This window comes from Buteo buteo, chromosome 9, assembly GCF_964188355.1.
Source record: "Buteo buteo chromosome 9, bButBut1.hap1.1, whole genome shotgun sequence".
Taxonomy (NCBI): domain Eukaryota; kingdom Metazoa; phylum Chordata; class Aves; order Accipitriformes; family Accipitridae; genus Buteo; species Buteo buteo.
This window is the reverse complement of record NC_134179.1, coordinates 39476828-39493358: the sequence shown is the minus strand read 5'-3', so window position 1 is coordinate 39493358 and position 16531 is coordinate 39476828. Positions and strand designations below refer to the sequence as shown.

Sequence of the window (16531 nt, the reverse complement as noted above, 5' to 3'; positions counted from 1 at the left end):
CCTGTAAATAGATGTACATATTTAACCTCTTAGAAGGGCTGTAGCTCCCTGCTGTAGTACAGTAAGAATAGTAATACTTACCATCTAGATTGGGCTTTCTGTTTTCAGAGCTGTGCCAGCGTTAGGTATTTTAACATAAAGCCGGTGTGTAATCTGTGAACAGGATTTTAAGCTTTTCAATTTCAGGGGGGACACACTCCCCAGAATAAAAGGGGGTTCAGACCCTTCTCCGGCAGTGGGCTTAGGGCATCTTTCAGCCTCCTCCCAGGAGAGACTCTCACGCAGGAGCCGATTTCTTCTCAGCTCTGACCACCGTAGCCCTCGGTAATTATAGCAGCGCTGAAATTCCGAGCTAAAAACAGAAGTGCAGCATGTGCCTATTCCCCATGTGATTCGGAAACCAGGAAATTGAAAGAGCCTGCCTGAGAGGAGGGAGAGTGCAAAGCAATAGACACATCTAATATTTATCTCAGACCCGCTACGCTGGGACGCAGGAGCTGTCATCCGCCGGAGCTGATTATCCATGCAGCCAGAGCCCAGCCTGATTGGATGTAGTAGGACCTAAGGCGACGGGGAGAGGGAGCGGGGAGAGAGTTCGCCTTGCCGCACCGAAATGTAAACAGTGGGAAGCGAGCGGGAGTCGAACGCCTTTACGCTCCGGAGAGCAAAGCCGCCGGCTGTGGGCTCCCATGGCTCCGGCGACGTCCCTCTCCCGGGTCTAGCTGTGCCCAGCTTGAGGAACGGGAGCAGACGCCTCAGAGGATCTCCCGCCTGTGGGTAGAAATAGGGGCCATCGGGATGCGCTAGTTTTCTCCGGCGACGACGCAGCTCCTTCGTGCGCCGCAGCCGGGACGGGGCGATGGACATGAACATGAAGAAGTTCACAGTGCGACGGTTCTTCTCGGTCTACCTCCGCAAGAAGTCTCGGTCAAAGAGCTCGAGCCTAAGTAGATTTGAGGTAAAATTTGCCTTAACTTTGTTAAATGCAGCAAATGCTGTGCCAGTATCGGAGAGACAAGAGAATGCCTGCGCTTGCTGACACGATAAATATTTAAAGGTGATGTTTCCCAGGAGGTGGTGATGTTCGCGCCTGATGTTCTTTGTTTCAGTGTAATTCAGTGCTTTTTCTTGGTAGTATTCTATACATTGCATAATATATTTAGTGTGTTGCTAAGGATCCTTTTATCAGCCTGGCAGGGGAGGAGGAAGCTGGTTCAGGACATCGTGAAGTTGTAGGAAATAATTATGGATCTACTTAAATTAGCACAAATGGCACCATACTTTGTAATAGCCTCATATTTTAGTTTTCCTCCCTTGCGCGTGTACCATTCTTTTTCAGTGCCAGATTTCCAAATAATTAATCAATTTGCTAGTGCCTATTATATATATGGTATGTTAGATAGGGATTTTCTTGCTTGTTTGCCCATAGGTTCTCATACTTGCACAGATTTTTACATTTATCTTCTCTCCCATGCATCCTGGGTTTTGTTGTTTGTTTTTTTTTTTAATTATTATTTTGTCATAAGGAGAAGTTGTTCTTAAGGAGCAGCGGGGGGGACAATGTCAAATTAAACCTACCAGGATTTAGCAGCGTGGGGAGATGAAGGCAGTTCAAGTCAGAGATAGGGGCAGATAGGAATGTGTGAATGGGTTAGAACCAGGATTTCTGCCTCCCTTCCTCGAACCATTGTTCTTTAGCCCTGTATTTGGAGCTGTGAATAGTCGGCAGGATGTGAGATCAATTGAATAGATGTCAGTTATATTTACGTTGCTCACTTTATCATTGCAGATGATCTGCAGCCTCTGCATTAAAATAGAGGTAGAGGGGGCCTGATTCCCCTCTGCCTCAGGTTTGTTTTGTGCTGGTGTACTTCAACTGACCTCCGAGGAGTTACTCTGGTTTGCACCATATTCCCAGGAGGAGGATTAGTCTCATGCTGTGTGAATACATTTTAAAATACTATTCCCTTAGTGTCCTATTTAAAGTACCAGGTAATTGTTTGAACATAAAGTTCTTCATGTGTCATTGCTTAAACAGGACATGCAGAAAAGCAGAGGTTTGGGCCAGTGTGTTTTGGTTTTTTTCTTTAACTCTTTAAAATCAGCTTTCATGAAAAATGATCATGTAAGGTACCTAATTTTATTTCACTTATCAAATAGTCATGCTGTGCATTTAATACACACTAATAAATGAAAGTTGTTAAAGCTCCCTCCTCGCACCAGCCCTGTCGCTCTAGGACTGAGGGGAGAGGGGGGGAACCCTTCCTTTCCCCGTTTTGAACCCAGAATTGCAAAGGCTAAGCTGAAATAGATGTTCCTCGTAACACACTGTAAATTCACTAAGCTCATGCTCCGCCAGAGCCAAGAGAAAGCAGACCTGGAGTTACGTGAAGTTCCGAGAGGGACAAGCGTCTTCACCGGCTGCCGCTGTCGGGGCGGGATGCTGGGAGGGGAGAGGGGATTGAGAAGCAGAGCCCCACCAGAGCTCCTAACTAGTCATTTGACAGCGCATAGTTTGGGAGAAACAGATTCCACCACACTAATGATTTAACTTACTGGGTAATCTAGCGTGAGTGACCAGTACGACTCAGCATTTGTAACAGGCTAGAGCCTCGCTTCGTTTTAAAAAAGAGTCTTTACAATCCCCTTGATCATCAGTATTATATTAGATTTACTGGACTTTTTCAATATCTATGAAATAGTTTTCCCTTGTGTGAGTTGTCTTGTAATGATTTTTTTTTTCTGATTTTAAATAGTTTGCTTCATGAAGCAGCCTGATACGTACCCTACTGCCTGTGTAAGTTCAGAGCATTTTGTCCACTTCCCTCCTTTCTCCCTTGATTTGGCAGTAATGACCAACTTTATGCAAAGTAAGTCAGTATTATAACGCAACAGAGAACAGGGGTTGTTCCAACCAGGAAGAAAAAATGATTCATAAAATCTGTTCTGCTATTTAAGTGTGAAAATCATCAGAGATGTTCCTGCTTAGAGGGGAAAAACCAAACATGAACATCAAGCCCCCTCTGTGATTTCCATCCCTAAGTACTTCTGTGTATAAATTTGTAATTGCAGGCTAATGAGGGCTTGTCAGCCAAACAGAAAATGCAAAGAAACTGTTGGTAGTTGGATTTTTAGAAGTCAGGCTATTCTTCATCCTAATAGGTGGATATTTTTAAAGAAGCAGTTAAAAGGCACAGGTTATTACATCATGGAATGAGTAAAAGTAAAATAAAGGGAAGAAATTTGGAGAAAAGATGTGTAGCACTGCTTTGCTTAGTGTGTGTTAGCTAGTGTACCTGGCAGAAGTTATGTGTTGCTAGATGTCATTTGAAATTTGGAAGGGGACTGTTGTTCCTAGGTTGTGTGGGTTTTTTGTTGCAGTGTTCTTTTGGCCAGGTGGGAAAGGGGGTTGAAGAGTTTAAGATAGATACTCCTGGATTCAAGCATTTGATAACTTTAAAATACCACTATTAGAATAAGTTCAAAATAATGTAATACTAGTTATTAATATCATATGATGAAAAACTAATTAGTTATTAATATCATATAATTAATTACTTTTTCTACTGTGGTATTCTGCTATGCTTTAAATTCACTTGCAGTGAGCTTCATAACTTACGGAGCAGGGATACAGACGCAGAAAATGACTTAGCAAATCACAGCTTGTAACTTGACCTTTACTTAATCGTTTCATATGCCAATATCATTGCTGTATCTGAGACAAGAAGATCATTGCCTTATGTAGATAGCTGGGTTTTACACTTTGTCTTGCTAAAGGAGGCAGAGCACACTCTGATAAATGAGATATTACAGGGGTTTTCTTTCGTCTTGCCTAAAATGTGTGCCCTCTTTATTATTCTGGGAAAACCTGGCTGAAATTTGAACTTATTTGGCTACACTTTCGGGTTTTCAGTTTATATTATTTTTCAGTATGGCCTGCATTGCCCTTCATTTATAAGGTATCTAGTGATATAATTTTATTAAATGTGCAGAGCCAAGTTTTGCCCTTCTGCATGCACATAGTTCTTACTGAAGTCAGCTGAAAATCCAGCAAAGTCAATGGGAACTGCATGTGTGCATCCGAGAGAAGGGCTTTGTTTATGGTTCTTGCTGAGTGTTGATGAACATGAATGTGAAACCATCAGGAGAAGGTACGCACAGTGCGGATCTGCTAAAGACTTTGAGCCCCAGTGGAATGCATCTTATGGCAGTGAGCAAGATCCCTTGATTTATAAATCAAAAGTTAAATATGCTATTTGAATAAGCTAAGAAAGACCTAAGCATGCAGGGAATTTGATTATAATTTATTCCAGTGAAGCAGAAGCCTTTCTTGGTGTTTTTGAGAAAATGACCAAATAAAACATTGCCCTTGATTCTTTTGGGAGATGTTTCCGAGTTTTGCATTCCTGACGTATTTTTAATTTGTTGTTCTTATTTTTTAATTTGTTATTCTTATTCTTTAATTCTTTTAATTCTCATTTCGTCTTACTGGTAATGGTGAATCCAAATTCTGTTTGGTCTATGTATGGGGCTCAGAGCCTAGCAGAGTTCTTGCAAATTAATTCAAAATTAATTTGGAGCCTGGTGGGTCTCAGCATAGTCAGTTGTGAGAGGCAGGACCTCCCGTGGGTGATGCAAGTGTGGGTCCTCCTTGGGTTCCAGCCCTGGCATGTAGAAAATAGAAGCAAGCCTATGCAGTCTGGTAAGAAATAGTGCAGAAGGATTGGCACTGGCTTTATAATACTTTGTTATGAGAGATTTTCGGTTCTAATCTTAGGCTCTGATTCTGATTTCCTACAGGCTGAAATTACAGCAGCCTTAGGTAAGTGGTCAGCAAATGCTGAGCTAGACTGCTCCTTTTGCACAGCGGGCTGGAGCAGTGCTTCTCTCGCAAACGCTTGTGAACTCTTCTGCTCTTGTATAAAGAACAATTCTGTTCTTTATCAGCAGTATGTCCTTTATTCTGTCTCCTCTTTTTTATTTTTATAGGTCATCAATTGGTAGAGGAATATATTCTTTCTGTCAAAGGTTAGACAGAAAGAGGCAAGTTAAAGAACAGAGATGGGGATTAACAGCCCAAGATCAGCTCTGCAAGGTGTAAGTCCCGATGCAGCTGAAGGGTCTTTTTTTTGCCCTTGGTGTAATGATCATCTTTGCAATGTGTGTTCTTGTTACAGCAGAAGTTACCGACACTATTGTAGTCTGACTTCCCCCAGCTGCATGCAAGACTTTTACGAGGAAATGCTGCAATTCTTGTAGTCTTGCATGGCTTGCTGGGGGGAAGGGAGGCAGGGCAGGGGAGGGAGAGCAGGAGGAGCGTGTAGTCCATCAGATAGGTCACTTGAGGAGCCAGGAAATCCAATTTTCAGGCTCATTTTGATAACTTGCTGTGTCATTACAGATGGCTCAGACCTCTGTGCCCTGCATTCCCCATCTGTAAAATGAAAATTATGATGATTATTCAAGTCCTTTGATACAATTCTACCTATTTACATCGGTTTTGGTGGTAAGAGAGCTTACTCACATGTGTACCCATTCGTAATAAAGAAATTGGTCCCCAATTCCCCAAATACTTCTGACTTTATCCAAAATAAACAGTCCCTTGTGTCTCAGACCTGCTATGTGCTCCTTCCTACAAGCCTCAAATTAACTGCTGAGCTACAGAAAGGGAAAATTAAGCAGGTAGATATAGGGATAACTTCTCCACAGAAAAATCATAGAAAAATAGGGCTGGGAGGGATCTAAAAAACCTTAATCTGGACTCCCTCTCCTCATCCTTTTGCAGCATCAGCTATATCTAAACTATTCCACCAAAGAAAGATGTTTTTCTAACCTATTCTTAAAGGCCTCCAATGGTAAATGCCCGTAACCTCCCCAGGAGGTATACTTTCTGACATTATCCTTAGCATCTGAGAGTTTTTCTGATGTCTAACACAAGTTTTTCTTAGGGCAGTTTAAGCTTGTGTCTTCTTGTCCTGCCCATTGTACCTGTGAAAAAGAGATTGTTTCCTTTTCTTTGCAAGAGGATTTTTATGCATTTGAAAGCTTTTCAGGTCCCCTTTCCTCAGTCTTTGCTGCAGAGTGGGAAAAATGGCTTTTCTCCTTTCTGAAAGTTAGGGACTTTCAGGAGCAAGACCTTGTACCAGTCACAGTAAAGTTGTTAGGGAGAAGCTCTTCCTTTCTTTTTGATGCTAATGGTCCCTTGTAAAAATCACTTTTATTTCAAAGGACCCCACCCTGTCAAAGACCAATCCAAATTGTCATTTTATGCTCCATTTCCACCATCTAAATGCCTGCACAATGCCTTGATCTGATGGTATTTGGCATGTAGTCCCGAGCTGGCGGACCCTGTCCATGGGCTCTGATGTCGGATCAATTGTGACACACATCACACAATCAAACACGGACTCTGGTCACGTAGCCGGGGCACGTGCGTGTTTGGGCACGGAGCGGGGGCCTGATGTCCTCATGTAACAGAAGAGGGTCTTCATTCGGTTGTGGGATGGGTCCTGTCCCATCAGCTGATGGGACACGCACGTGCTTACCTGACGTGACTGGTGATGACACAGCGGTATGGTGAACACACGATCGCAAACAAAAGATGAAATGAATGAAATGGAGAGGCCAGTGCCTCTCCGCTGCGCCTGTGGGCCAGGCAATGCCCTGGTTCCCTGAACCTGGAGCATCTACTTACGGGTGGTCGGGAAGACGAGAGCTGAACCTCGTGGGCTGGTTGGGACCTGTGGGCAGCTGAGCCCCTGCCTAGCAGTAATTTGGAGTAATTTGGTTCCATGCAAGTGGAAAATGCGTAATTTTAATCTAGAAGTTAGCTTACAATGTTACGGCCTATCTGACCCTGTGGCACAAAAAGTCTCTGCTCAGAGGGCTGAGCTACCTCCTGCGCCTGTTTTTATTATCAGTAGCATCTGATTCATCTGTTTTTCTGCTAGTCTCAGGAGAGGACTCCTTTTGTGTGTGCTTTTTGCATTTGTGTCCTCACAGGTAACTGGAAATATTTCTGAAGACAGAAATCAGAACGAAAAACCTCCTTATGTTTATTTACCAGTTACTCAAGTAGAAATACTTTTCATCTACTTGCTAGTTAGTTCCTTGTGTTCACTTAACAAGACTTACAGTCCCAGTTCTGCACTGATTCTGTTGAAGTATTTGCTGTTAAGAAAGACTCAAAGTACTGCAGAGAAGCAGCAGTTAGCTCCGTGCTCAGGACACACTCTCTCGATCTCTGTGTGTGTGTGATGCCATCAGCCCTCACACAAGGCACAGTTTGGCTTCCTGGAGAACAAAGTCTCAGGAAATGGAAAAGGACGAGTGGACCACTGAATCTGCTGTGAAAACAGCTTCCTGGCCAGGGATGTGTAAGGAAGCAAGCTATACATCTATTTGAGGTCCTCGCAGCACAGCGACCGTTCGCACCCAGGGAAATCCCTTCCAGGCGAACGGTTTGGGCTGCAGGTTCCCTCAGTGGGCGCGTGGGTGGTGATGGGGCAGCAGCCATCCTTTGGCCATGGAGTCTCTCCCGCTACTTGGAAAAGTGCTGCCGGTGTCGGTTTTTCAGCAGATCCGCTTTTACTGTGGGTGCAGGAAAGCCTAGAGCTCTCTTCTAGCTGAGCGCCGGGGGTTCGAGGAATACTGGACATGCAAACCATTGAGAGTGCGGAAGACAAAACTGCGAGGTTTCCCGTGAGGAAAACCTTTTTCTCAGATTGCAGTGATATTATTAGGCGTTGTGTAGCAGTGTGCGGGCAAGAAGGGGAGATACAGGCTGCAATGTGCTTTCAAATGATAAGTAATGATAGTTATCGGCTAAATGCCAGATAGCTTATGAAACCTAAATAAATAAGCTCATATAAACTCCAGGTGTAACTAAAGGGTGTCATGCCTCTTTCCTGCAGGGCCAACTTTGGACCTGTGCGTGACTGGCAGAAGGCAGTAAATCATTCTCTTCAAGAGTTGTTAGGAACAAACTGAAGGCTTTAGAAGGGTGGGAACTGAGTGTGTGGGTTTTATTTATAAAATAGACCTTTACCTGTTATTAAATAACAGAGGCTACCCCGTCCTGCTTGTTCTCAGAAGCATTACCCTCCAGACAAGTTTGTGGTACCCATTTGTGATGCCCAACAGGGTAATGTCAGCTCATGGGGCTTCTTTAGGGATATCTGAGTCCTGGGTGGTGTCTGTTCCTGCTACACATTATGAATAAAAAGCAGTGGTTAGCTGAGAATTATGGTAAGCAGGAAAAGAGGGGTTTTTTCTTGTTTTGTGTAAACATGTGCAATATGTTTTTATGCACATGTATATACTTTCAGGGTCTGGGATTTGATGTTGTGGGTTTTGGTTTTTTTTTTGAAGTTCTGTAGAACTCAACAAGGAGAAAACTGGTATGATTAGACAGTTTTTTAAAGTTTGTATGGAAATTTAGTTTAAAAATTACAGAATTTAATATAGGCTGCTGTTTCTACTACAAACAATGAAATAATATTTAAGGATAATAATAACAATAATAATAAAAAAGACACTTCTGTTCCAGAGGAATTTTAGAGGTTGACCTTAAAAACTACAACGAAAACTTAACTCTGTGCTGAATTTGTGAGTCTTTTCTAGTATTATTTACAAGACCGAGCCTTAGACATCTCTATATACAAATTAACACGGAGATGTATTCCAGACTGAAAGCTTCACCATGTCCCTAGGAGAGAAGGAATCCAATAATTGTTTCAGCTAGCAGAATGGCACAGGCTGCCGAATGCCATAAAGAGTGAATGAACTAGGTGGTGGTGGTAACTGTTGAAAAATGCTCAAAAATGTTTGAAAAAGTTCAAGCCTATTGCTTTGAAAGATGTGTGTATTGTAGAACATGCTTTGGGATTAGGCCTTTTTTGGGGTGGCAATGCTCTGGAGAAATTGGTGTGTTCTTAGCATTTGTCAAGCCTGACCATCCCAGAAGTCAGTATTTTGGTCCCGCATTCGGATGGAAGACTAACTGCTATGTAATTTATATGTAGAGTGGCCAGTACTGATAAATGGTACGAAAGAAAACCTCCATAATATATGCTTATACAAGCAATTCTCCTGACAAATAAGTAAAAGGCTTAGGCGGATATTTGGTTTTTTGGTCAGGGGGAGAGAATTTTCTCTTTTAGTGGAAATTTCTGTTGTTTTGCTAGTGAATAACAAAGAAAATCCTGCAGCAGTTCAACTTTGTCTTCTCCACTTCCATGTTGAGGGCAATTAGTGGACAGGTCCTGTGACTCTGGCAGATATCTTTGCCTTTAACTTCTGCATCAGCACATCTCCACGCCAGCCTTTCCTGTATGAGACAATCTCTGTCTGTGACTAGAAAATGCCTGGGACAGCAAATAAGTGTTGTAATTGCATTCATTTTAAAGTCATCTGTCTAAATATCTTAAACCCTGCTGGATCTGCTGCTAGTCTGTACAGTATCTACTTTATTCCTGCATGATTATGCATTGCAATTATTACTAAACTATAATATGAAAGCAAGGCTTTATATTAGATTATTTCCATGACACAGTTCAAGACCCTTTCATATCACTGAATTTGAATTTTTGATTACTAAATGCGTGCAGATGTTAAATAGTACATACTTCAAAAGTATTTTAATAACATTTCATAGTGTTGAAAAGACTTGAAGCTTTTTCTTGGCAAGTAAAATCACTAATTTTTCTTCTGAAATGAACTCCTTAACATTTCATTAAGTCAGTACTATCAAGATAGCCAAACCAAGACATTTGCAAAATGTAAATGGTTTTCATGGGATGGCAATACAAAGGAATTTTCAAGTGTTGGCTTTTTACGGCTGATTTCAAACACATTGCAGTGCCTTAATTTCAAAGAATATATGCCTCTCTGGAGAAGACGATGTATCTGTCCTTGTTTTCCAGAGTCTCATACCCTTGAGAGTTACCTTCTCCTTTGTATGTGGCAACCGGTGAATAGGCACAAAAGAGGAAAGGCAAGTTAATCTGTTAATCTTACCTCTTACTTCTGCACTCTGTCAACTTCTCCTCAACTTCTCGTTCCAAAGGAGGACCACGTGTTTAGGCTCGCTCGAGAAGCAGGTGGAAGGGTGTTATGTGAATCCACCCAGAAGCAGCGCTGGATGGTGTGAAGGCAGGAAAGCCCCCACTGAAGCAGGCACCAGCTAACCCCTCTCCAGTGCTGCGAAGTTGTCTAGGTTTATGATGCCTGCCAGTCTGAGGTAATGAAACCACTTCATTTTCATTACTGAAGCCTCCTTTGTTCGTGGTGAAGTTTTAGCAAGTGTGAAGCAGAAGATATGTAAAGCTACTAAAGCTGAAGTTGGGTCAAACTAAGCTGAGGGGGAGAGAGGAGAGACTTTGCTTTCTCCTTTAAAAACTTTCAGTGTACATTATCGTTAGTTTGGTGGCTAACTGAAGCCTTTATGTCATCAGGATGAGCACTTTGGGGACAGTAACTCAGGTCTGAAAAAAAAAAAAAAAGACAGTTGCAGGTACCCTGTTAACTGCAAACTGATACAAGAAAAAAATAATCAGCAGTGTTACCAGAGCTGGAGAGAAAACACAGTTTCCCATGATCTATAAGTGAGAATTTCTTTTCCCTGTGATTTCAATTTTTTTTTTTATTGCATTTGCAGAATTGAAGAATCCTTACTTAAAAGCGTACTTCAAATACACCAGAAATTTTTTTTTCCCCACATTTTTGTGAAAAAGTTAATGCCACATCACAGTATCTCGAGCAGCAAAGCTGGTAAGGATAGTGGGGAGCAGAACTTACTATGCCTGCAGAGTAAATGTAGATAATATTTACTCACCTAACTTCTCTCTGTTCCACCAGTGCAAATATGGCAGCATCTAGATGTTCTGTTTTCCCTTCCTACGGGCTGTTAATGCCATCGATGCTATAGCATCCCTTCTTGCACAGCAGAGAAATTCAATCTGTATTTACTTTTCTCTGAAAGGCCATGTGCTGAAAAAAAAGTCTAGTGGCATCTTTTGCCTGTTGGTATGAAATGAATTTCTAAAAACCGTCTCAACAACAGGGATTTTGTAATTTAGCAAACAAATTTCTCATTTTTCCCAGACAGGAAAACCCATAACGGGACACTAGAAGGAATACCATTAATGGCTCTGAGGACTGTCACTCCAAAGCATACACTACCTGTAGTGAATATCTGCCAAAAGATACTCATTTTATCCCAACTGCCTTTTTGAAAATATTCTCTCCAAACATCAGGATAAAGTTTACATGCAAATTTACTTTTGAAAATAGGTATTCCTCTATGAAAGGGTTTAAGTTCCCTGTAATAATATTGTTTGCCTAGGAAAAGATAATTATGTGAATGGTGCCAACTACCTGTTCTTCCCCTCCTTGGTTTAAAAGTGTTTTCTCCTTCTGTAAGAGGCTTATAAAAGAAGCCATAAAATTCATTTGAGTAATGTTTGTATTGAAAGAAATGCTGTAACAGGCAGACATTTGTGATGTTATGGGAGGAGTTTTCTTGGACATTTTTCTTTGGAAGTTTTTCCCTGGAGTTGTAAGGAAAGTCTTAAGTTTTTCATTTAATATTTCCATCTTTCTCATTATGGATGTCAAATGAGTGGATTAAAAAATTAACCTTTTCTAATGCAGACAATCTGGGTCATTTCAAAACCAGAGCTTTTTGAAGAGCCTTATTTATGAAAAATAGATCAGTCCTTTGCTCCCCCCTTTGACCACTTGTTCTTTTATTGATTGGTTTAGGATTTTTTCTCTGCCTCTTCTTTTGTGCTTGTCCGTTCCTCCCTGTTATTTTCCACATGCACAACCATGTCAATTATAACCCATCTCCGGGGACTTACAAAACATTTAACATACTGTGCACACCACAGCCAAGAGAAACTTTGCCCTTTTCCCCTTGCTTTTTAAATCCTTTTGCTGGTGTGACATTCATGAGACTGAGATGGAAATAAGAATAGCGCTCTCTCCATGGAGTACCACTGTGGTCCACAAGCACTCATTTATCTTTCTGGTGATCAGAAAGCTGTTGCCATCTGGGATTTCATGTCATCTCTTCAAGGAGGCACATCAACTCCCCATTTTCCAGTTACTAAGGAGAAGAAATTAAGTTGTTCTGTCCTCCTGGGATATGATTCTTTACTCTTGTCTTCAGGCTTTTCTTCTGTCTTGTAAATAAAGGTTGAGGATTTGAACGTGCTGTGCACTGGCGTGTAGAGTCCCACAGCTGGACCACGGAAATGCTGAGCTCTGCACTCACGGAAACTGTGCCTTTGTGACCAGGCTCTTGGCTCCTGGTGTCTGCTGAAACTCTCACTTTGCCTTCTTGGATGTTTCCCTTGTAAGGTAATAGTTCTGCTTTTTCCTCCTCTCTCACTCTATCGTTCATCTGATTCAACTTTTTAAATTTATGCCTCAGACTCAGACAATGGGAATCACATGTTTTTGCTTTTCTTGTACTGCCTCTGTTTTGGTACTTTTCACCCTCAGTTTACTGGAGTAACTCGGGAGTCATCAGGAACAACAAAGCTTTGTTTGAGGAGGTGCTGATTCAGCGGAGACACTCAGCTCCCAGGCTGGGCAATGGTCCCATAGCTCCAAAGCAAATCCCAAATACAGTACTTACTATGTATGCCAGAAACGTCTCCCCCCTCATATACCATAGTCCTTAACTGTTTATCTTCAAATGGCTCTGCATTCTGGCTTTCCGTAGGTTAAATGTGTTGTGATTGTTCCTCTTTCAGGGAGAGCAGCAGCAAAACCTCCTAGAGTCCCCTTGCATCACAGGCTCCCAAATGGACTGTTGAGGGTTTCATACCTAGGACTCAAGTCTGCTTCCAACTGAGCAGGAACGTCTGTCTGGGATTTTAGCTCTGTATAGTACCATTTTCACAGCACCGTACTCTGTTTTTAAAGCACAGTTACTATGGTATCTATGATACCTTGGAAAATAGTGAAATAAAGATGTTACCGTTTTGCTTTGCATGACAACTTTTGTTCCTGCTTTGCCTGTGTGTTTTCACCCTCTGGGTTTTCTTTTGAACGTTGAACAAAAAACCTCAAAGTGAAAATCAGCTGCCAACTTTGGACCATTGTCATTTCTGGGACGTGAAGTCACACAAAGCCTCCTGGCTTTGCATGGTTTCTGCTCGGTCATCATCCGTTTCAACTTGCTGAAAGGAGTAACCTTGTGTAGTTGTTCATCTTGGGATTTTCATGACAATTTTCAAACTAGCCTGCGTTAATTTAGGCATTTATGAGAAAAGGATCTTCCATTCAAAGCACCTTACCCTGGTAGTTAAGGGCTACTTCTCCTTTTAAATTTACAATGCTATGAAGCCTAAACCAGTGCAAACCTATGCTATTCAAAGCAAAAGGAAAAGCAAATCAAATTGCTCCCCCCCCCCCCCCCCGGAATTGTAATCGGATCTGAATCAGAAGAAAACTTGTATTGCTTTTGTTGTGACACTTAACACATTACCAGCTTGGCATTGTTGTTGTTGATAGAGCAGTATTTCTTCCTCCCTGCCAAAACACGAGATGTAACAGAATGGATTAACAACCTACTCTAGGTAAACCTCCTTGGCTTCTGTCAGTCTCCTGGTTGGTCGCCTCAAGTTGCCAACAAGGACTACACCAAACAAATGTTGCCTTCTGTTTAAGTGCATCTTAAATTATTACCAACTTACGGGCTAGCACAATACTGGTGTCCTCATAACAGGATAGATAAAGGAGAGCTATCCCCTGGCCAAGTCTGTGAACCTCGCAGGCTACATTTGCTTGAGCTGGAGGTTAAAGTGTAGGATGGCAATACATCTGGATCTGCAATCACAATATTCTATACATTTGGTCTCTAAAATTAGATTGAATTTGTTAAATTTGGAATCTCCCTTTTTCTCAGTGTAATTCTAACTGTTGCCTAACTGGATCTTAGTGTCTTCTTTCCTCCTAAATTGAAAAGTCTTCAAGGCATAGGAGGAAGAAAAGTCAAGTTGTAGGTAGCAGGCATTTTGATATATATGTATGCACCAAGAGTGTTGTATTCATGGAAAATTTTTACCTATCTATCTATCTGTCTGTCTATTCTCATTAAATAAAACCCAACTAAGTGAATTTTGAGCTGCTGAGGTTCCCACCAGCAGTGGACAGATGAGGTGTTCTGTTACCCCAGCAGAGGCTGGTTCCCTTGTATGCAACCCCAAATGTCGGGGTCTTACATTGTGTCTCATTTACTTTTCTGAAACGGTGATCTGTCAGTGGGCTGTGTGTCTGTAGTGGAGTGACCTGCGCGCACTTTCTGGCCATTTGCTTTGAAAGTATTGTCAAATTCAAGAGAGACAGACAGAAGAATAGTGTTCTTACAGATATAATGTTCATGTAAGATTCATGAAAAAAGGGGGCTACAGAAAGAGACACCACTACTACCACAAAATGAGGGAACAGGGAACGAGAGCAGAAGTGTACTTCTTAGCCACTTAAGAAGCCAAGCAGAGGGAGATGGCAGGAGAGAGGGGGACAGCTTGGTAAGAAACTGGGATTCATCACTGCACTGTGTACACAGCAGTTTCTAGTTCAGAAATGCCAGGAAGCAAGCTAGGATTTTTTTTGTGAGGAGTGTATTTGGATTTGCTGTGGAAACAAGTGGATCAGTCTATTTACCTGTATAAATATTTGGGCTTTGAAATACTATAGTCCCCAATAATGAGATTATTTATCATAATAGTATGGTCTTTTGCTAATAGTTTTCCCATATTTAGAAATAAGCTAGGTCATTTGTTTTAGCAGTTCCTACTTCTAATCTAATGGGTGTGGCAGAAGAAGTTAACTAGTAGCAGTGTTTTGTCAAGGTTAGTGAGATGCTTTGATATGAGGAGGAGGTAACATAGCATGATGCTGGGTGTTTTTCTCTTTGGAATCCAGTGATCATCTTTGTGTCGAAATATATTAAAGATGTTTGTTTGGAGCTACATACACTATGGTGAGGGGGAAAAAGAGGCATTGTACTATAATTTATGGAGAAGAAGCTCACAGAACTTAACATCAAATAACTGATTTATCACTAGAATTATTTTAGCAATCCTATAGATGTTAATAGAAAGTGTAGGCTGCCAAAGTAGGAATTCATCAGAAAAGATATCATAGTACAATAACTCCCAAGGTTTTAGAATGCTTGTTACAGAATTATAATAGAGCGTCAGCGTTTGCTTGAAACATCCTGTCTTGCTAGCTGATACTGGCTTTGCTGACATGAATAATTAATGTCTCTGGATAAAAGTGGATATTTAGACTGTCTAGCAAGAGAGGCTTTGGAATGTGCAATGACGAGTCCTCAGGCAGGAATCTTTGGAGCAAGCAAGTCTGGGAAGAATATTGGTTTTTACTTGTGCTCTCCTTGAAATAACGCATTATAATAATTGCTACAAAATTCTGTTGGATAGGACTATATTTATACAATATCAAATTACTTAGTTTGATGTCTCATATTTGCATGCTGAATGGTCAAGTGGGTCAATATACAAAATTTTGACATTTTCTGATGATTGCAGGATGTGTAAATCACAAAACAAGATTTCTGTATGGTGACACTTCAGAGCTGCTAAATTTCTTAGCCAAGCCCTGGCTATATACCTGTGCCCCACAACGTGGAATTAAAACTGATCTGTTTTGTACAGCCTCCTTATACTTTGCCTCTGAATTATGAACAAGACATTAATGCATACAGGAGAGAAGGGGACTTATGTGGGCATGTATAACAAATGGTTTACACTAACCAGATTATACACATCTTTTTGTCAGACAGTCTGTTGTTTGCAATAAAGGGAACATAAGCAAATAATGCCTAGTGGTATTTTGCTCCTTTTTAAGGCAGTTTCTGAACGGGATTCAGATTATACAACATTTAAGGAATATGTTGTAATTACAGCCATATTTTGTGTGTGTATATGTATATAGCATTTATATGAATAAGTCATGTAACAGTGTAAATACATACAGTATGGCAGGTTTTCCATGGAAAATGCTACTAAGAGGATTAGAGTTTGGTCTCATAAGGCCATACGCAACCTCTCATTGACTCAGAGTGAAGGTTTGTTTAGTTCTGCTGGACATCAAACAGATTAGCGGCTTGGGTTTTTGCTGCTGACATTCCTTTTGGACCGAAAATTACTACAAAGTTCACTTTTTTTTTTTATTCATGGAAATCCCTCCCCCAAAACAGTATTGTGTAACTTATTTGAAAAATTGTTTCTCCCTTTCAGGATCTTCACTACTCTTAAAGTGATTTTCAGGACATGACTGAACAATTTCTGACCTCGTTCCTTGTCTTTTGTTCTCATGATCAAGCTGTTTTTCTAGATCATCTCCTGTCTCCACAGGTGTAGGCTTTTCCCTTTTGGTCTTTAAGAGGCTCTTCCTGCCACTGAAAAGCGCTGCTAATGAAATCGTCTTTTTCCCAGTTGCTTCAGACGTATCTTCTGTTCCATTGCTGAAGCCTGTCCTGTAGACTAAGCCACTT

At 41.3% G+C, this 16531-nt stretch overlaps 1 protein-coding gene across 2 annotated transcripts in view; it reads left to right on the top strand.

Annotated features, from left to right (window-relative positions):
• The first annotated feature begins 428 nt into the window (after nucleotides 1-428).
• The window catches only part of RPS6KA2 (ribosomal protein S6 kinase A2), a 172413-nt gene continuing 156310 nt past the window's right edge, over nucleotides 429-16531 (top strand). For both annotated transcript variants that reach the window (XR_012651700.1, XM_075036113.1), the window contains exon 1: nucleotides 429-958. Coding sequence is in view for 1 of the 2 variants with exons in the window: in XM_075036113.1 (XP_074892214.1) it covers nucleotides 860-958 (99 nt within the window). In the remaining variant the exon portion in view is untranslated. The remainder of the gene's footprint in view (nucleotides 959-16531) is intronic.